The following is a 22599-nucleotide window of genomic DNA, read 5'->3' as shown; positions in this document are numbered from 1 at the left end:
TCTGCTTGGGTCTGCTGGACAAAAATGGCGTGATCCTCCCTTGTTCGCAACAGTCTGCTCCAGAAGCTTCTTTTGAAGAGAGTTTGTGGGGGGAGACAGCAAATAAGACTTTTCCTGTCCTTACGGTGGTTGGCAAACAATGTTATTGCGCATTACAGCTACCAATTGGAATGGAGAGTTAGGAGTGTATTGGGAAATGTGCATGCATGGAACAGCAGACCAATGCGGGGCCTCAGTTGTAGTATGAATGGAACCGCATGCACATCTGCAATGCATGATTGGTACAAATCCACAGCTGTCCGTGAATGTGGGGTGCAGTATATCCAAGCCCTTAGGTGCCCCTGGCAATAGTGCAATCCTTATTGTTGAGCTCTGGTGTTCTGATGCATGTATGTATTTATTGATTCAAGTTTAAGGAGACTTTTGACTTGTCAGAATAGGTCGCTGGAGGGACTAATTAGTCTTTTAGTCGGGTCCTAGCCAGTCCTACCACCATGTTGCGCATACAAGTCCTCAGGGTCACAGTGCTGTCAAGTGTTGCCACTGTTTTCATGCCTTTCGTCATGGGAGTGTGGAGACGAGGGTTTCACACACTGGATAACCTAAGAGAGGCCAGGAAAAGAGAAACCACCATGACCTCAATGAGGGCAGAGGTCTTGGTATGTGTCAATAAAAGCAAAGGCAAATCGGGAAATGCTTCAGATTCCTGGCTAACAAACTGCTATAAAATAACCAAAGCTGTCCAGAATTTTACCTTGTAGGATTTTGGAAACTGTAATCCCCTGCTGTGCATCTGAGCATTTAGCAGCTACTCCGGAAAAACTCTCTCCTTTCAAACATTCTTTCTGAAATGGTTGCTCTTCAGTGGAGCACTTATGTGGTGAGACACTGCAACTTGTAAACTCAAAGGTCTAACATGTACACAGTGCTAATGACCTCCAGAACAACCTTAATTGTGATCGTTAGCAGTTCGGGGCTGCCGTTTTTGTTTCTAAATTGCTCTAAGTCTACTTTCCGGAATCCAGTCCACCTCGTTTGAGTCGTCCTCTCCATAAACATCAAACTCAACCACATCCTCTGACGGCCAGAAAGAGCCAAATTGTATGATGTTTGCCTGTCAACGAAGGACAGACATCTGTGTCATTCCAGCCGTATTATGAGATTATTGTGGCGAACGCACCAGAATAGGTGAAAACGTTGAAATCAGACGCATACTGTATCGTGTGACAAGATCGTCTGACTCCACTACTTGCGGCCGACTGAAAGCTGTGGTTTGTTTGTGTTTGTTTACACTGAAGGGCTTTAAAACCACCTGTAGTAACCCAGCAGATGTGAAACGTTTTGTTCTTCCCTCTCATGTTACGTTCTGTTCAGTGCTCCACATTTCTACACTTTTCACTCCGTCCCTCGGGAACTGTAAACCAAGCTATCTGCTTCATTCAGTACATAGAAACATTTCGGTTTGAAGGTGAGTTAAGTTTCATTGGCCACACTGAAACCAAACCACACTGGAAACCATAAATGCAAGGTTGGATAAGTTCAGACTCTAAACTAAGCTGTTTCTTATTTAAGCATTTTGCTGTACATTTTGAGTTTTCTGCAATGGGAAAAGGATGCGTGCCATCATGTTTATGCCCAGCCTAATTAAAGTCTTCACCACCACCAGCCCATTATTACTTTTCTTATATTTTTAGTAGTTTTGTACATGACTTTCATTGTGTCTAGATGTTTTGAGCACAGCTACATGAGGGAAATCCAAGGTAGATATTTTTACATTTTCAGAAAACTGTATTTTAGCTCTAGTTTTATCACCGTTCTTTACTTTTGTGTCTTTCGGTCCACATCACTTTTTCCATCCGTTTGATCCTTCACTTGTCGTGGCTTACAGTAGGTCTTCTTCTCACCCTCTGACATTGTCTTGCTCTAATCCTGCGCTTTAAGCTCCTTTGGTGATGGTTTGTATAGCAGTGATTTTCCTACAGCTGTGAAATTACAAGACAAATACACTTAGCCTTTGCAAAGCTTCTGTTGTAACTGACAACACTGACATAGAGAAACTGAGTGCTTTTATGGTATTAGTCTACTCTCAGTGATTCATTAACTTAAAAGGTACTTCTTTTTGCATCAATAACATTTGGGAAGCAAAGCATGAAAAGGGCATTTTCTATGTTGTCGTAAAAATAGATGATGTAGTCAAACCAAGACATTTTTATAAGTTAAGGATGTGTATAACTTTGTGTTTATTCAAGGCTCTTTAATACTTCTAACAATCAAGGTGTCTATTAAGAGTTTAAAGGAACCTCAGTGTGTTTCTATCTACCTTGTTTTATGCAAACTTTCAATTTGCACATAAAAAAATGGAAAAACCTGAGACGCTATACTGAAATATGCGACAAAAGAGAAATTGCAAAAAAAGCTTTTACACTTGGCTGAGGTGGAAAAGTTAATGTATAGATTAAAGTGTCAAATTGCATTCTAAACTGACTTGACAAATAAATATGTACAGGAACTAACTTACAGTAAGTTTTTACTGACTAAATGTCTGTCAGAGAAAATACTTGAAGCAAGATATATCCCATATTTCCATCATGTTTTCCACTCAGTTTGACTGGTATATTTTTAATAACATCACCTTGTTACACCATCTTCTTGGTCTCTTGTCAATGATTTAATTGTGCCACTAACTGTTCATGATGCACCTCACTCCTCACATTGACATAACAGTAGTTAAAGAAAACGCTCATTAATTCATGTTTTCTATTGCAGATTTCCTGGAAATCTTTGCCCTAAAATTGTATTTCATTTCATTTTCTTTTTCATTTTTCTTCTGTTCATTCACTTTGCAAACTTTTGCACAGTACTGTATACAGTCATGTAAAAAACATAAGACCACCCTTGTTTTCTTCAGTTTATGGTTCATTTTTTATTCAACTGATATCTTACTGACTTTACTGAGAGCTGATTTCTAGCCATTTTCCATGGTTTTCTTGATAATAATTGTTGGTTATTCTCAAGAAAACCATGGGAAATGGCTAGATATCAGCTCTTAAATTAAACTCTTATTAGATATTTTTGTTGTCATCATTATATTTGTCCAAACAGATGTACCCTTAGTTTTACCAGGCATTAAAATGAACAAGAAATTGAAGAAAAGGGTAGTCTAATATTTTTTTCCATGACTGTATATCTACAAAAGTATAAAAAGGATCAAATGCAGGTATTGTTTGACAGAGAAGTTCCAATACTACTTGGACCTGGTTTTGTTCAATTACCAAGTACAGCCACTCAGCCTTAGTCCCAGTTTACTTTCTTCTGACTGAGTGATGTTGACCTCTCTACAGTATATCTCCTTCCATTGCAACAATTAAGCCTCCCAGCTCAAGGTTGTTTTAACAGGTGCTTTATTGGAGCACACAACCCAGCACAGTCACTTAAATCTAATAATCCAGCTCAATTTAACCATAAAGCTGTCGCAGGAGAAGGGAAACAGCCATTTCCTCTCTGACCACTGCTCAGCGACAGCCCAAACACCAAAGCCCCATACTTCTGCTCACCTTTGAGCATGTGTGTGTGTTTCAGGGCTCGGTGAGAATACACGGTGTAGAAGCAGTCTGCAGCTTCCTGCTCTGCAATGGTCAAATGCCATGTGCTCTACTGTGTTTCTCTTGACAATCTAATACAGACTCATGTAGAGGTTAGCGGTCAGTCCACAGTGGAGGCCACATCCTGTTCACTGGAGGCTATTTGCTTTGAGTGCTACCTCTGCAGTGCAGTTGTTTAACAGCCTTTGATGCACATTTCCACTACTGCTGATAATTAACAAGTTTGTTTCAACCTTTATTTAATTAGATATGACTTTTTATTAAATGACCTTGTTTTATTGCTGCACAATTTAATATTTATTGCCATCACTCTACAGCTCCTCTGGATTAATAGGTAGCTAAACGAGAGTGGAGTGTTATTAATTTTCCCTTATTCTGTCCATCCTAACTGGGGGAGGTTTGAGTTGGTGACCTTTTTTTTTTTTTTTTTTTAAATTCACTTTTTATTGAGGAATTTTTTTAACATTTTATACAGAACAAAGAACAAGAACAGTTGGGGTGGGGGGTACCAATATCACACAGCATCATCATTTTCTCCTATCATCATTCTTTGCAGCAGTCGTTGTTAGTTAAATGACAGTTTTAAATAAAATCAGAACTTGTAGGCTTAACATATTCTGTCCATTTTGACCAGTTTTGTAAAATGAGTCCATTTTTAACTTTAGATGAAAAGTCACTTTTTCCATTGTGTAGATGTCTTGTATGATGTTGATCCAGTCCTGATTTTGTTGCTCAGGTTTGAGCCATCTCCTGGTAATGGCCTTTTTGCTTGCTGCTAAAAGAATATAAAGCAATTTCTTGTCTGCATAGCTAAAGCCATCTAGTAATATGTTACCGAGATACACAGTTTCAAATAAAAAGGGGAAAACAATTGAGAATACATTTTGCAAATGATGATGAATTTCAACCCAATACCTTTGAATAAGTTGGTGACCTTTTAATGTAAGCAACTTCCTACATTCCAAAACTCATAACCATACCCACAACCACCTCCCTCCTGCCGACTCCAATCCTTACATACTAATTGCTCTTACATTTTTCAAAGCCTGTGCTTTGCCAGTTGTCTGCATATCTTCAAAGAGATCCCCACCCCGTGACATTTGTGTGTCGATGTACATGTCGGGTCATTGCTGTGTAAAGCGGAGGGGTGTGTGTTGTGTGTCATTAGCTTCTCTCGTTCCTAGAATAAAGAAAAAAATGCATCACTCTCTTTTATTCAGCGTACACAGACGTGCACACATCCAAACAGCGTTGCTAAATAGATTCCTGGCAAACACAAGCTGTGTTGACAGGAGAGATGAGCTGCTGTTCCTGTCGCAGCTTGCCGAAGGCACAGAGCCGGGCCCATGTTCAAAAAGAGCCGCCACTGTTGAACCACAAAGCCAGCAGACTTGTTGCTACTGCCTCTGCCAACACACACAAACACACACAGAGTCGTGCATTGCTGTATCAAAGGCGGCCGGGCGGGTGCTCGACTATTTGAACAGGTGATTCCCATTTACATCGCTGACCGTATTGGCTTCATGCCTTTTAGGAAGCAGCACTGTCAGGCAAGTCAATCACGCACTAATAGTTGGTTGCATGTTCATTTGGACAGATTTGTTGGAAGTGTAGTCTTGGCGGTTAGCATGATGTGGAGACTGTTTTTCAAAGGTACCTTATTATGAGTTTGTGTGAGTTTCCTAATACTCCGTGGCTGTTCTTTTATGACTGAGTGGAACATTTAATGTGCATTTGCATGATATCATTGAGATGGCTCCTCAGGCTTGTCTGACAGGTTGCCCTCGCGACTGATGATGACTGCCTTATGTATGAAGACCGGAGGTGTTGCAAACACCCTCAGGTCAAGGTGTGATTTGAACCACTTTCTTTTATATGCTATAATTATTATCCATTGATCTTTTATAGGAAAAGACTTGATGTCGACTTACTGACACTTTTTGATATTTCACAATCAAAAATCATGCAATATATTTAGCAAACCCCTTAATCAAGTCTTACGAAAAACTGAAGCCAGTGAATGTGCTAATTGTCTGTCAGGGGAGCAGAAGCTGTGATCAAGAAGCAATATGTTCACATGGGAACGTTGGGAAGAATCTTGTTAATCACAATCCTTATTATACATACATACATATGTTTTTTGGACCAAAAAATGACCTTATTTAAACGAGAGGGAGTTAAGTTATTGACTAGCGTGAGTGCTGGCCAGCTAGCTTGGCTTGCAACTATCTTTAGAGTGTCTCTCAATACAACTGTCTGCTGAACAGAAGACATTTTAGGCAACCAAATGTATGATGAACTAAAATCATTGTGAAAGGGTCGAAGTTGAAAGACATAAAGTGTGCTTGGTAGCGACCTGTCAATCACAAGGTAGCCCGATCCCAAAGTATACTCAGCTTTATCATATGTTTTACTCTAAAATGGACCATAATTTAGAAAATTAACCTCATGCTTTATTGAAAAAAACCTAAACTGGTGATTAAGATTCAACTCATTAGAAAAAGGTTTACTGAGGTTCTAAATTAAGTGAAAGGTAGGCATCTTTTTCCACCTAGTGGAGCTGCCCCCTGCTGACCATTAGAAATAATGCATGTTTAAAGCACTTAAGACATTGGCTTCACTTTCCAGACTCGGAGATAGACACTTAGTTAAGAAGCATTTGAAATAACTTTGTTCAATAAATATAAACATATTATGCTTAAAAAATAAGATGCTTCACATTAATCAGTCCACAAACTCTTCACTTCATTACAGCTAACGAAACCTTTTATAGGGGGACTGTAAAGCACTCAGCACTCCAGGGCAGCTGAACCCCTCACCCACTGCTTGATTGTTCTCCTACCAGGAGTCATAATTACCAATGTCCTGCGAGAACCTCACCCTGACTTCATCCATTAAAGGCCCAAAAGCCATTTCCCTAATCAGTGCTGGTATGGGTCTGGCTTCTGGTTGGCTTCTGTGTTTTATGTCAGTGTTACGGAGCATAATCTCACTTTGATGTTGGGTTGGTAAATTGCAGTTGGCTGTCCACCTTGGAGGTGGCTTCATGTGAATGTCACTTTTGTGTTTTGTGCTCATGATTCCTAAAATACAGAGACGAACCAGTTCTAATGCGCAATTTTCTGTTTTTCTTCCCCTCTTTTTTTCACATGTCTGTTTCCTTGCCAATGCTTCAGAGGGGTATAGAGGGATTTTGGAAGTCAGTGGCTCACTATGTGCCTCGGGAGCCCACAGAGATGAGAATCCTCAATCCCTACTTCATCCAGGAGGCTGCCTTCCAGTTCATAGGCCTGCCCTTCAACAATGGCCTCATGGGCAAAGGGGTAAGACACACGCAGACATCAGTCCAACAAAATCATTAGAAGACACACCCAGCAATTAGATTGTTTTACCAAGGGAAATAATTAAACCGAGAAATCTGGATGAGTCAATTTAGATTTGGGCTGCACCAAACAAATATTACATTTAAATTCTGCACACAGCTCCGACATTGTGCTAATGATGATCATTATCACAGTATTACACAGAAGCCAAGTTAAGATAAGGACAGCACCAGCAAATGTCTTTTTATAAGATTGATGGAAGATTTTTTTTTTTTTACATCATGTGCTTTTTTAAAAAAGATATTTAAGGCCTTTGAATTGAAATGTACAGTTTGTCAAGTTTTAACATCTTTTTGATGATGTTAATGATCTGCTATTCAGTTGTGTTTTAATCAGTGGTGGAATGTTACTAAGTACATTTACTCTTTAATTAAATAAATAAACTTTATACTTCTACTTCACTACATTTTAAGGTAAATATTACTTTTTACTCCACTACATTTAGCTGACAGCTTTAGTTACTTTTGACATGAAAATCATGATACGTTTAAACTGATAAGATGTTTTTATTTTATTTTATTAAACCTCATAGCAATATATTAAGTAGTTAAATGAGCCCTAGCTTGAGGAAATTAAAACACTGCTTACAGAAATGCATCAATACAAATAATCTAATAATATATTTAGAATATATAAAACAATCTGAGTGGGTCCATTCTGCATAATGAGTACATTTTCTTTTGATACTTTAAGTACATTTTGATGCTGATACTTTAGTACTTTTACTTATGTAAGTTTTGAATGCAGAACTTTTACTTGTAGTGGAGTAATTTCATTGTGGTATCAGTACTTTTACTTAACTATGGGATCTGAACACCGTTTCCACCACTGATTTTAATCAATATGTTTGTACTTAAATCTTCGTTTCTAAAGGTTCTTCACCTCAGTGTGGTAGCCTCCACCATTTTCAAAATACAAAAGGGTAAATTAAAGTAGATTCAGAGGAAATACCAAACAATTTGTGATTGTTGACATTGCTGAAATGTAAAATTACCTGCTGCAGCCCTGGTCCACTCTGAATTCTACACTACTCGATTGTATTTTTTTTTTATCAGTTTGTCTGGACTTGAGACTGCTGAGTCAGGGCTTTACCAGAGAACATTTTGAACACATTATCGTTGGTGATCAAAAACCTGAGTATAGGGCTGAAAATGAAACGGTTATGATTGCATTATTATTATTGTGCTGTGTATATGTGTGTTTTGTTGGTAAGTAGAGGGGAATATTGTTTGAGAATTGAAGAAGACATGAGGAGTTTATCACCCAAACTCTGCCCTACGGGGCCACCAGAGCACCCCTGCATGAACTCCACTCTGCAACATGTGTTCAACATGTGGGCATCTGGCCTCTGTGTGTGTGTGTGTGTGTGTGTGTGTGTGTGTGTGTGTGTGTGTGTGTGTGTGTTTGAAAGAGGGAGTGGGTCATTTGCGTGTGCACATTTGTGTCTGGGTGTTTGTAATGCTGTCTCATACATACAGGCTGCAGAGTTGTATGATTTGGCACATTCTTTCTCTCCAACACTTTCCTGTCTGTCTTCTGACCACCGCAGTTTATATTTATGTATGTGGAAATTAATGAAGAGGTCTATTTGTTATACTAGTGTTTATGTTAAGTGTGTGTGTGTGTGTGTGTGTGTGTGTGTGTGTGTGTGTGTGTGTGTGTGTGTGTGTGTGTGTGTGAGCGGTGTGTGTGTGTGTGTGTGTAAATTAATCTGTATTAGAACACGCAGTAGGGGGTTGGCCAGCTGCTGGTTCAGCTCCACCTACCCTGAGGGCTGCAAATCAGGGTAATGATTTAAATGAGGCCTCCCTCCGCTCTTTCTTCTGCACCCACTTTTTTCCAACACACACACACACACACACACACACACACACACACACACACACACAGAGCCCCTGTACCCCCCAGATCTCTGGCAGCCCAAGGCGGTTAGGAAGCACAGTTCAACTCTGTAGATCAGTGTGGCGTAGCAGGGGTCTGCAGGGGTCGCGTCTTAAAGGTAATAGTTAATCACCAAGTGCTCAAAGTCAGTTAGCCGCAGTGGAGCAGAACAAAGACAGAGGCACAGAGGAGGGAGGGAAACAGATACATGAGAGGCATGGACATCAGTCTCTGAACTAGTGTCAGAAACCATGACCAGTCTCATATGATGATACTGCACATGTTTTTGTCCATATTAATCCTGTCATTCTTTATCAGTGAATGATCTCTGTGTGTTTGTGCTGACGGCCTTCATCTCTGTTTTTTTCCCACAGAACATTCCAACTTTGGGAACAGTTGCTATAACAATGGCACTCCATAACTGTGATGAGGTGGCGGTGGCTGGTTTCGGCTACGACATGAACACGCCCCACGCACCTCTGCACTATTACGAGACAGTCAAGATGTCCGCCATTAAAGAGGTGAGTTTTTAAACACATGAGTACAGTAGTTATGTCTGGTGATAAGATATGACTTTATTTATGCCGCATTGGGGAAATGTAGTTGTCGCAGCAGCTCAAGATACAGACACATAGATATAGAAGACAAAATAAGAATATAAAAAAAAGACGTATCCATACATTATATACACATTATATACATACATTTCTGCCATTTGGCATTTATTATTAATAAATGCGAAATGGTTGTTTTTTTTTTTTTTTTAAAACGTTTGTTTTCCTGAAAATATTTAGCATTTTACAGATATTGCACATTGGAGAAAATATATTTTACCATGTCAGTTGTTCTAATAAATAAATATATTTAAATATATGCAGAGATATACACAGTATAGTATAAGTGGTATATGAAGGGCCTAATGTGGTCTTGAGTCCATCAAGAGTAGAAATTTGTTACATTTGTAAATAATCAAGGCACTCTTTAATGACCAGGTTATTGAATGAAATCTGGTGTGACACTCTAGCCTTTCTAATAGAAACAATATCTTCTGGCTTCTCCCTGGCCACTGAAGAATAACTGAGAAAACAAATGATTTTAGTCTTTGATGAGGAGGGACCACCACTCTTGTGGGGGAGGGGAGAGGTGAACTGGCCTACAGCCAAAATACATCCACTACAAAGCCTGCACTGTATAGTCCTATGGTAAAATGAATGTAAGAAGTGTGCATGAGTTAAACTAGTTCTAGCTTTTGTATCTGCATCCAAAGAAATGACAATGTTAACCCTGATGAACTTTGTGGAAAAATTAGTGAAGTTGTATTAATTAAATCTTAAGTCTACAGCGTGTTGAAAGTGTGGCTGTGTAATATAGCGAAGAAGAAATGGTATATGTAATGGTTTCATCATATCAATAGCCTTTGTTGGGAACTTTATGAAACATCTTTTACTGTAAACATACAAACGAAAGAACATTATTCTGTCCTAAAGACCAGGAAAAAAACAAATAGACTAAAATGTGAACACAATGGAAATAATTAATTGTCTAAAATTGTTAAAATTTTGATCCGTCAAGGCAAATTTATACAACGACGTATTAGGGCCATTGTAAGATTAAAATAAAATGCAGAGCTGAAGAGGTGGGTAATTCTGGGGGAAAACTCAGAATTTCTGAGATTAAAGTTGGTAACAAAAAAAGTAAAAATAAAAAGGAATAATTAAACTTCCCCAGACTGAAGTGGCACTGATCTTTCATCTCTGTATCAACATGCTAACTGTTATTGCGGCGTTTGAACAATCCTTTTCTAAACGCGCTCATGACAGATCTCCCTCCTCTTCATCAGTCCGCTCTTCCTCTCGGTGTTTACACTGAAACCCAGTGGAATCAAAGATGTCACCCGTGTGCTGACGTGTGTAAACCATGAGCTCAGTATGATGATAACCTTTGTCTAAACTCCCCGTGAACTTTTAGCATTTATTATCATCATCTTCATCAACATTGTCATCATCAGCCACACATGGCTAATTAATGGGAATACTTTTGGCTTTTTTGTTTGGAACACTTCTAACCACCGCCACTCCCTGGGGCTGTTTGATTTTCTGGAACCGTGAAATTACCCTCATTTTATTCCACCGCTGTGGAGAAACAGACTGTTTCCTATCTGGTTTGATGCTTTAATGCTCCACGGAAACTGTGTAATTAGACAAGATACACAAAAAGTGATGATAAAATGTCACATACATCACTTTAGACAGTGTGGTGCTGCTGAGGTCATCGGCTGTGAGTGACTCTCCGTTTTCCTTCAGTCTGAAATGATCAAATTTATTTATGAATGCATTTAGTTCAAGCTGCGATGATCAACATGTTTCATATCACCAATGGAATAAATGAGTGCCTGTATGTGACCTGTTTCTCGTAGTGACAAACACACAAATATTTATCACCCATCTTCAGTTCCCCTCAGCTGTGGATACCAAAAAGGTGTTGTTTGATTGGAAAAGTTTCCAACTTACTTGGTACTGGGTTATTTTGGTCCAATACTCAGCCGTAGTCATGCTATTTAATAAAACTTAAACTTATTTACAATAAGTGTTAAATTGTATCATTGGCTGACTGTGACTGACTAACAGCCAGAAAGCAAACTAGCTAACTGAAAAGCGCAAATATTTATCTGCAAAAGTCAACATCACACAGGTTAGATGCTATATGGTTCTGCTGCTCGTTCTTCAACATCACTGCTTACAGTGTTATTGTGCTAGGGCTGGGCGATATGAGAAATATATGTGATAATGTTACATTTAGCAATAACGTTTGCGATAAATAAACTGATTTTAAGTTGTGCTTAGTTCTGTTTTAAGGATGCTATTAAACAAACAACATGATGCTTCTTGAATAAAATGAAAAAGAAATTATTTTCCCAACATTCCTTTTTTGGAAAAAAAAACCTGAACATAAAAGGCACTAATAATAATAATAATAATAAAAATAATAATAATACATTTTATTTATAGGCACCTTTCTTTCACTCAAGGTCACTGTACAGTGACAACAACAACAACAACAAAAAAACAACTAATAAATAACAAATTATAATTGAACAATTTAGTAAACAGAATGAGGATGCAATATGCCAAAAAAAGGAGGATAGTTACATTTTTAGGTTGTTACTACATTTAAAGAGCAGTAACACAGTCTTTTGCAATGAGTTTATTGTGCATGTCAACATAATGATCATGAATGAACCCTACTCTGCATTCCTACTAGCTCAGCTGTCAATCAAACACAGACAGCAGCCTGCCATCCCAGAGGCTTCCGGGCCAACTTTAGATGCATAGTAAAAAAAAATGTTTTCTTTCAATAAGGCATTTAAAGATCACTTCAAGACTTTCTCACAGCCTTGTTTCCTATGTTAATTTCATATAAAACTGCAGCTTTTTGTTCCTTCCGGTCCTGCTGTGACCCATCACGTACTGATAGGAGGTCTGACCCAGACAGGTCTAGGGGAGTCTTGAACCAGCAGGATAGACAAGAGGCAGCTGCAAGGCCCAACCTCCTGTAACTCTCCACTTATTTCTTTCTTCCTCCTATTCCCTCCTGTACGTTTCTTCCTCCACTCTTTGCCTCCTTCATTTGCTCTCTGGCTGTTCTTTAGTCTCTGCATCCCAAAGCGCCACACAGGAACCGCCGGCTCTGGTTACATGTCCACTGGACTGAATCTTCATAGCACAGCGGGGAGGAAAGCTGACCCAGTGTGGCTTTACTCATATATATGCACACATGAACACCCACACATACAGACACTGGGGATAGGGAAATCTTAAACTCACCTACAGGTTTCAGTGCATATAGAAATGCTCTTGAATGCAAATAATTGTGTGAATATTCTCACAATGATCCTGGGTTGTTTTTTGTACCCCACAGTCATGGACCCACAACATATCCAAGGAGAAGGAGTTCCTCCGCAAGCTGGTGAAGGCCAACATCATCACAGACCTGACCAACGGCATCTGAGTTTACACCCAGCCACAGTCTCCTTCTGCCTTTCCCAAAGGACTACAAAACAGGAAACTGAGAAATGGATCGACTCTGGGAGAAAGAACCCTTAGAATCCGGGTGGCCTGCACACCGTCTGGGTTTTTCATATCAAAGGAGATTATTTAAAAGCGAAGAAAAAAAAAACAGATACAGGAGGGTTTCTGTGGAGAGATGCACACATGTGCCTTCTGAACCAAAGACTCCTGCTGATTGAAGCAGGGAGCGGAGGGGGGTGGACATGGGGAGGACTGGATCTGCCCGGTTCCTGTCTTCTTATCAAGAGGCAGAAAAAGCTCTGCCGGCCTCACGCTTCAACGTTTACCACTTCGACCCCTGGGGGAATCACACGAATGAATTGTAAAGAGCAGAGGTGACACGTTGACGTACAGATTGTCAGGATTTAGCTTGACGAACCTGATGGAGAGACAGAAGAGAGAGGAGTGAACTGTAACAGAGAGCGTGCAGGGATGGGTTGAGTATTAGCAGTGCCAAACGTACCTCGTACAGGGGAGAGGGCGTCCTCCTCCTTTTGCTGCCTGAATGTATTTACTTTCCTCAGTGTAAATATCAAAGATTTTTACTGTGCTTTTTAACAAGCTGCAGCAGCCCCCCTGACCCCCGACCCCTCCACACACCATTTGTTCATTCATTCATTCATTCACTTTTTTACTGCCTGTCCAGGGTCCAAAATTAACACTTTCCAAGCCAGTGAGATAAATCAGCGAGGGTCACCTGCCACACAGACTGCTGTCACTTTGACACAGTCGAGTGTTTTAGTATTAAACAGAAGAGTTTTTCAGTTTTCTCTGTAAAGTCTTTGTAAGGGAATTATATAAGTGACTCAGTAAAGAGTGGCCTCGTATCAGATGAGAGGTCACTGAAAAGATTAACCCAAATAACATTCTCTACACCAGACATTGGAAGTACATAGAAGGAAAGCTACATATTGATTATTTTATTTTAGGATGATTTGTTTTTAGTTTCCAAGCTCTGGCAGGTGAGCCCAAAAGTAAAAATTCAGACACTTCATCTCTCTCTTCCACGTCTCTGTCTCTTTGTAAATCCCTCTTCTTCTTGGCTCATTCGTGTCACGGTACTGTCTCCATCACTTCATCAGCTGCGAAGCCTCGAGGCTGCAGCAGACATACAGTAACATGTCTTGTCTTGGTGAAGGAGAGCAGACTCTGTCTGTCCGTTCCCTCCTCCAACCTCCAGTTGCTGCAGATTTTTTTTTGTTCTTCAGTAAATGGTGAAATCTCGGATTGTAGAATATAAATATATATATATTTTTGTTTTTTAGGTTCATTTTAATTATTTATTTTTTATTGTTTCTAAGTCCCAATGTTTTTGGTCACAGGCAGGCCTGCTTTCTGTTTTCGTTCGGAAAAAAACGCAGAATTTTTTGAATTTGCGTTCCTTTTCCGATTTCACCACCGTGTGTTTCCTCAGAGACTGCATCATCTCTTAAGTTTGTGGCAGAAGCAGTGTTGTGATTAAGCCAAATAAAATCCAATTCATCAGTGCATTCAGTAATAAATGTTCTTAGACAGCAGCCCTTTATTTCTGTGCTTTATACAGCTTAAGTTAACAGTGGACACATAATAGCAGATTTATTTAAATTAAGAGAACTTATTAGGTTATAATTGCTGGGCTCGATCTCAAATTAACATCACATGTGCTGATCAGGCCTCTGAAGGTTCTGCCACACATGTTTCAGTATTTCAACACTGCATGAACATAGGAAGAGTTCAGTATTACACAATCAAACCTTTAGGTTGTCTTTCTGCTTCCCCCCTTTAAAACCCCCCCCCACAAAAAAACGATGTGAGAACGCCACATCTGTTTTCCTTTTCGTCATTATATCAACTGAATGCGATAATCCTCTTTATATAGTGATGGTGCATTTAAATACTGCTTTACCAAAGCAGGGGTTTGTTTTCTAGGTTTTTTGTCAAATGACAATTCAATATTTTCTGTTTCTACTTCTCCTTTGGAAGTGCATATTTACTGTACATTGTACACACAGCAGATTCACTTCCATGACTCTCAATCAGTAAGGTGCTGCAGATGCACTGTTATATTGCTCCACACGTTCCTGTTCTTGATTAGTTTTCACAAACACCGCGGGGATCGTGCAGCAGCGTGTCCTACCCAGTCCCTTCGGAACAGCTCCACTGGGTTTGGAGGAATGGATCACTTTTTCGGAAACCATAGGCCGCTTTGGGACTTTTACTGAGAGCAAAGGTACAGGGAACAGCTGACCATTGCACTATCACGAGGCGCGCTCAGTGCCTTACACCTCATCACCTGGAAACTGTAGCGAGGAGTCTGACGTGGGAAAGTAACCGCAGCTGATCCAGTATGTAAGATCAGCTTCGGGTCAGGACAGGTCACGTCTCATTTCTCTGATTTGGGACCAGTCCATTTCATATCTGTGCTCTGTATATATTATATACAGACCCAAAGCACCACACTGGTTGTTTTGTAGGTTTTAGCCCATAACTACGTATATAAGCAGATTTTAAATGCAAAATATGACCAAATTGACTTTTTCCTTCATCCATTGTTGGTCTTTACCATTGTTAATACTATGGTTTTTGGCAGAATCCTATTAAAGAAGCAAGGCACTGATTCTGCACATAAAAGTGTGTTTACACGAAACACAAAGCAACTTTTTCACTTGGCATGACGACATAAGATGGGCAATGGGCATATAATACAAATTGTATACAGTCATGGAAAAAATGATTAGACCACCCTTGTTTTCTTTAATTTCTTGTTATTTTTAATGCCTGGTACAACAAAAGCATTTTCCATGGCTTTCTTGATAATGATTTTAGTTGTCAAGAAAAACATGGAGAATGTCTAGATATCAGCTCTTAAATTAAACTCTTATGAGCTATTTTTGTTATCATTATATTTGTCCAAACAAATGTACCTTTTAGTTTTACTAGGCATTAAAATTAACATTCCATGACTATGTATGTAATTTGCACCACAGGAATTCTATGTGTGTGTGAGTTAAACATTTTCATTTAACTTGTCTTCTGAGGCTCTGGACGCTTTCTAAAGCCTGAGAAAATGTAGAATCTGGTGTTTTGTAGCCGGACTCATACTAAGCACTAAAAGTCAGGGTGTCTTGCTCTCTGCTTCTGGGAGTTTGATTTTATTTCTTTTTCTAATCCGACCCCTATTCTCATGGAAGTGCAATGCCAAATCACTGGAGTGCCTCTTTAAGGCTTGAATGTTGGAACATCCTTGAAATGCAGGCAGAGTTCAGGTCCCTGCAGAGGTCCCCCACAGGGCCGTATCACTATAATGTGACTTGACAAAAAACATAAAGAAGACTGTCACAGATTATATATAGTAAACAGGTTAGATGTATAGCATGCCGAAGTCATTTGAAACCAGTGGCCGCTTGAACAGCAGAAAAATCGATCTAAAATCTTATCGTACCTTTTGGAAAATGGTCATTAATAAAGTAAAATATGTGACGTCAACAGGCTAAAACACACCAAACCACCAGTCTGGTCTTTGAGACTAAACAGACCCTAAGTTGGAGTTTCTTTTTTTGTTTTTTTCTTTCTTCTTCTAGGTTTTGAATTTGTACACATGCTGGAGTAGTTCAAATGGATTGGACCCAAATCGCCTCTTCTTCATAACCTGCTCATGTTAAAGCAGAATGTATTAGCTTCTATCAATCATATTTATGAACTTTTTTTTTTTTTTACATTTACATTCACCATCATAAGGAAGTCAAAGTGATCAAAGGTGTTACTGTTTGTTTTTTTATATACAGTTATAAATGGCTTTCTGCAACTCAATAAATAAGTTTGTAATGGATATTTGCCTGTGCATGTTTGCATCTTTTAACTGATTCTGTAGAGCAGCTGGATATATTTTTCCTCAAACAGCTCAACTGTGTTTTGTTTTTTCTTCTTGAATTTGTCTTTTTGTATATACATATTTCTGTACACTGTGAATTTTCATTATATATACATATATATATAGTAAATATTTTTGATGTATTTAGTCTCTGTTTTATCTCAACAGACATGCAGTTCTTTTCATCCTTGCTTTTGTCAAAATGTGACAGCGGGTGGCCGGAACGTCTCCACAGATGGCTTTTCAAAGCAGTGTGGCCTTCAGTGCCACATATAGTCGAGAGAGGCTTCACGTTATGCATACATCAGGTATTATATTATCTGTGTGTCACTTAGTCTGTTTCGGAGATTACAAACTGCAGGAAAGCTCACAGTAAAGATGAAGGAGGGATGGAGTGGAGAAGGGGATTTCCTCTCCTGCTCTGTACTCTGTATCTCCTACCTGCAGAGCCGAGGGAAATCATTTTTCAATCCTCCGTCCACCGGACTTCCTCCCTAATGTACTCTCTTTTTTTCTCGTGTGTTTATGTCTCAGACTCTCACTTTTCTCTCGCCCATTCCTTTCCCCTCATTCTTTCCATTCTGCTGTCTGTTCCCATTAGAGATGGGCGATATAACGATAATTATCTCAACCAGTGGTGGAATGTAACAAAGCACATTTACTTTTAAGTACAATTTGAGGTACTTCTACTTTACTTGAGTATTTCCATTTTATGTAACTTCTTCTACTTTACTACATTCTGTGGTTAATATTGTACTTTTTACTCCACTGCATTAGCCGACAGCTTTAGCTACTTTTCAGGTCATAAAAGGTCACATAAAAACATGATCAATTTAAAGTGAGGCAACATTTTTAAGTAGTTAATATGAGCCCTACCTTGAGAAAACTGCTGCTTACATAAATGCATCAATAATAATAATACAATAGTATGTTTGTAATCTATATCACAATCTGAGTGAGTCCATTCTGCATAACGAGTACTTTTACTTTTGATACTTTAAGTGCATTTTGATGCTGATACTTTTGTACTTTTACTTAAGTTTTGAATGCAGGACTTTTACTTGTAGTGGAGTCATTCTGCAGTGTGGTATTAGTACTTTTAGTTAAGTAAAGGCTCTGAATACTTCTTCCACCTCCGATCTCAATGTAGTTTTCCTATATAGAAATACATGCTCAATAAATCTTCAATATAATTAAACTAGAAGCAGGGGGGCTACTGCATCTTAAACGCTTATTGACATCCACCATTAAACAGAAGAACAAGAAGATGAACAGTCTAACGTGTCGTCACCATGATAAACAGGCTTGTTGTCTAAAAAAAATGCCAGTAATGAATGGCAGTGATGCTAGAGAAAAAAAATTATATGACCTGCTGTGACCCCTCACATCAATATCAATATGTGTTACGACAACAGTGACCCTGATGGGCCAGCACATCCTGGGATTTTCCCAACCAGTGACCCCGGAAAGAGCAACCACCAGCTTGTACTTCCTGTTGTCTGGTTCTTCCTGCCAGGGCCACCAGACCTGTGAAATGTTCTGCTGTTGGGCTAGTGTTTGTCACGTTAAGACAATCAAGAAAATAAACCTTCAAAAGTTTCACCCAGGAGCAAAAATAAAATAAAAATGATAAATGATTTGATATTTATTGTGAAAACTATCGATATTGACCCGTGTGACACTTTTATCCGTGTCACCCAGCCCTAGTTCCCATCTCCATGTGTATTTCTTTCTCTTCACCTGCTGGACTCTTAGGCGGATCTTGTTTCATTGCCGGAGCCACAAGGGACCCATTGGAGACCTGTTGCACACACAATAAACACACAGGCTATTCAGCTGCAGCCGTGAATCTCTCACTCACTTTCACACAGCACAACATCGCCATAAACCAGAGGAGAGTTGCTGAGAAGGAGCGAGAAGCGGCCATCCAGCTGTGGCTGCTGTAAGTCAGTGTTGGTGTGAGGTGAAAGAGGACGAGACGCTGAGGGCCCTTAAAGCTGCTCCGTCCCATCCTGCTGTTAATGGGGTGCCAGAAACGCTCAGCCCCCACATGTCACGCCTCGCCGCTCACTAAAACCACCTCGCTCCGGCTACTCTGACACGACAGATTTCCTGACCTCCACAGGGTGGGATCCAGTGCTCGCTCCCTCGCAGCAGGAGGATATTTGCCACCTGGGATCTCCCCGAGGCAGCTGGCCCGGCCGGCCGGCTGGAGGCGGTCGTTCCTGTTTGTCCGGCAGACAGGGGTATGAGCACGCCTGCACCTCTTCAGCCGACGGGCCTTTTATTCTCGGCGACAGGTTCCCCGCCCCACCTCCTCTCAGTAGGATTGGAACGAAGGGGCCACGACCTCCAGGGCCTGAAATTTAAACTCCTCGTAAAAAGAGTTGGAATGGGGAGAGAAAACACCCATTTTCCCCCCTCTGTTTACTTAATGTAAGGTCAGCTGAGATGAGGGAAAACAACATTCCCTTCTGTTCACTGTGTCCCACATTCTGCTGGTTTACCTTTGTCTGTGGATGTGACACACCTACAGGGCCGTCATGCACCTGTATCACTCATCATTTCAAGGGGAATATCAGTAAATGTAGTTTCTGCATCACACAGAACACTTCAAAGACAGCACAACCTTGTTTTCATCGTCTCTGTTTGTCCATTCTGCTGCGATGGCAACGTACAAACAAGTGCTCGGAGGAAAGAAGCGGGTCAGAAACATCTGTAAGTTAGAAAACACTTCTAGTCAGCGATGTGGCCTTTAGGATGAAGTGTGAGAAAGAGGAGAAAGTACAAAGACATTTTTATGCAACTTTGGCAGAGCACATTTCACAACACATTGCTTCAAAGACGGAAATAAAATACAAATTAAAAAATATAATCAGTTCTGAATGGCTCTAGAAATATTGTGTTCAATAATGCTAATAACGTCTTTACTTTTAGCCAGCTGACAATAATTGTATTGTCTGCAACGATTTAGCTTCTCAGGGCAACAGCCAATATTTTGAGGGTTGGAGAGCTGGAATCAGTCAACCTCTGACTTTTACTGTAGCACCACCGCAAGGTTCACATTTGTGTTTTGGAGTGAAAAGCCTCGACAACTTGTAAGGATTATCATGAAATGTGATTGAGACATTCATATCCTCCTCTGAATCCTCTGGAGCAGGGGTAGGCAACCTGCGGCTCTGGGGCCACACAGGGCTCTTTAAGCCATCTACAGCAGCTCCCTGTGACTGTGACCAAAAAATTAGACGAAACAATAACATTTATTTACATTTTAATTTAAATTCATTCATTGTTGTAGGACCAAATCAATGTGTATTCTTCAATTGTAAAAATGTGTGGTTTATAAACGCCAGTAAAACCTTTTTTAAATTTTTTTTATTTTTTTACATTTTAGTCATCTAAAATGTGCATCATAGCTTATGAAAGTCTACGGCCCGACACCTAACCTCTAAATTTAGCCAATTTCAAGTTTCAAGTGAGTTCCCCTCACCAGGCTATCTTTCCTGAGATATTTCTCAGGAGTCTAGCCTCTTATTTGGTCATCTCTGCATTCTGACAAAACCATATTAATAACTGCTCATTGTGACCTATTAGTTATGTTGGTAGGCTTCAATTAAGGCTGTTTTATCTTCATTTTAAGTCTCAAAATTAAAAAATTGTCCAATCGATATAGATATATAAAGACTTATTAACTCATCATCAGCCTGTACTTGTGTTTTGTCTTAGCTAGCATGTTAGCATGCTAACATATTAAAGTCATCCTCCTGACACATGATAGTTTTGTCGTCTGGTGTGTTTTCTCTGTTAGAATAAGCAGCGGGGAGATTCTGCTGCACATGGACGCAGGTGAGAAGTCTGTTGTATGACTAGCACACGTATCAGAACGGTAAGCGCAGTAAGCATCTTATATTCAAGTTGTTTGTTAGCTTCTAACTGGCAGTGGCTGACAGCATCAGAGGTTGTCATAAACATACAATAATATATGTTACAGTATGTTCACATTGTTACAAGTTGATGGCTTTGGTTCCTTAGGTATAGTGGTGGAAAAAGTATTCAGATCCCTTACTTCAATAAAAGTACTAATACCACACTGTGAAATTACTCCACTATAAGTAAAAGTCCTGCATTAGAAACTCACTTAACTAAAAGTACAAACATATCAGCATCAAAATGTACTTAAAGTATCAAAAGTAAAAGTACTCGTTTTACTGAATGTATTATTGGATTATTATTATTATTATTATTATTATTATTATTGATGATGCATTTATGAAAGCAGCGTTTTAATTTTCTCAAGGATTAATTTTATGTTAACATACTGTAATGAGATTTAATTTCAACAAATGTCAAATCACTTCAAATATATCATGTTTATATTAAATCTGGACCTCAAAAGTAACTAAAGCTGTGTGTAGTGGAGTAAAACGTACAATATTCATCTAAAAATGTAGATGAGTAGAAATATAAAGTTACATAAAATGGAAATACTCAAGTAAAGTACCACTTCATCAAAATTGTATTTACAGTACTTGAGTAAATGTACTTAGTTACATTCCACCACTGGGTGGTATACAGTCTATGTATGTGAAGCATGAAACACTAGCTACTGAAATCAAGTTTTTGGTGCAGTGCAGAAATGCTTAATCATGTCATTAACTGCTTTGATGGATCTGATTTGTCTTTTATCACATCAAAAACACCATATGGATAAGTTAACAAGGTTAAAAACTTTTCTCTAAAACGATGGTGAACATAGTGAACATTTACCTGCTAAACATCAGAACAGTTCCGTTAGCGTTCAGCTCACAGCTCCACTGATTCAACCTCACACAGCCACTATGGCTGCAGAATCTTTGTGTTAATGCTTAATGCTTTAATTATTAGTGGATTATCAGAAATGTCCCTGATTTACTTTGTGATTACTCAACTAATCACTTCAGCTGTACTGCCTTGAGATAAGACTGAAGCCAGAGGGACAGACTGCAGTTTCACTGGTTCACACTGTTGTGTACTCTGCTCACTCTCCATCCATCCACATAATAACGCCTCTAATCAAGCCAGATGCCGACACTTTGCTTTATGATTTGTTTGTATGAACAGTGATACAACAAATCTGGAGGACGCCTGCAGGAACGCAGCTTTGAAATGCTCTGATGAAATGTAAATTACTGCAGATTTATCTGTGCTTCACGCGCTCGTTTGAGCTAATGTGGAAACACGTTGTTATGGAGTTGACTGTTTTGCAGCTACAGTATGACTTTGTCCCACAGATTTGGCCTGAGGGCTTTGGACAGTGTGCTGGATGAGGGGAGTTCCCACTTGAAAAGTGAAAACAAACTTTTAAAAACCTGGAACGAGCCCAAGAAAAGACAGGCACCTTTGGATGCAGAGAGCATATAAGAGATGGAGAGGAAGGACCTGTGACCTGTGCCTCCACAAGAAACCAGAGAAGCCTTGGAGGGAATTTAAAATACCCTTTAACTGTCCGTCACATCTGGAACAATCTCTCCTTTCTGTCTCTCCCTTCAACATCACCACCCAAAGTCCAAACCACCCACCCTCTCCCCCATCCGGTCCTGAACTTGGACGGACTCGGCAGGTCCAAAGGCCCAAACCAGCACCCCGTATCCATGGCAACAGCTGTGTGAGAGCCGAAACAAGTGATAAAAGTGATAAAAATCAGACAATCTTAAATATTCTTGTCGCTCTCATAAATTCAGTTTTAATATACTTGCAAGGAAATGAAAAATTCCACAACAACCATCACGTTCCTGCAGCTTGCCAGAGACTTGTGTGTGTGTGTGTGTGCGTGTGTG

The 22599-nt window shown here is 39.6% G+C and overlaps 1 protein-coding gene across 6 annotated transcripts in view; it reads left to right on the top strand.

The window, feature by feature from the left end:
• The window catches only part of st3gal3b (ST3 beta-galactoside alpha-2,3-sialyltransferase 3b), a 64640-nt gene extending 47803 nt beyond the window's left edge, over positions 1-16837 (top strand). For all 6 annotated transcript variants that reach the window (XM_059343719.1, XM_059343717.1, XM_059343716.1 and 3 more), the window contains 3 exons: positions 6779-6925; positions 9241-9387; positions 12785-16837. In XM_059343719.1, coding sequence (XP_059199702.1) covers positions 6779-6925; positions 9241-9387; positions 12785-12874 — 384 coding nt within the window. In that variant the 3' untranslated portion in view covers positions 12875-16837. The remainder of the gene's footprint in view (positions 1-6778; positions 6926-9240; positions 9388-12784) is intronic.
• The last annotated feature ends 5762 nt before the right edge of the window (positions 16838-22599 follow it).

Source organism: Centropristis striata, chromosome 11 (assembly GCF_030273125.1).
Source record: "Centropristis striata isolate RG_2023a ecotype Rhode Island chromosome 11, C.striata_1.0, whole genome shotgun sequence".
In the NCBI taxonomy this organism is placed as follows: Eukaryota; Metazoa; Chordata; class Actinopteri; order Perciformes; family Serranidae; genus Centropristis; species Centropristis striata.
Note: the sequence above shows the minus strand (reverse complement) of the source record. Positions and strands in the feature narration are given on the sequence as shown.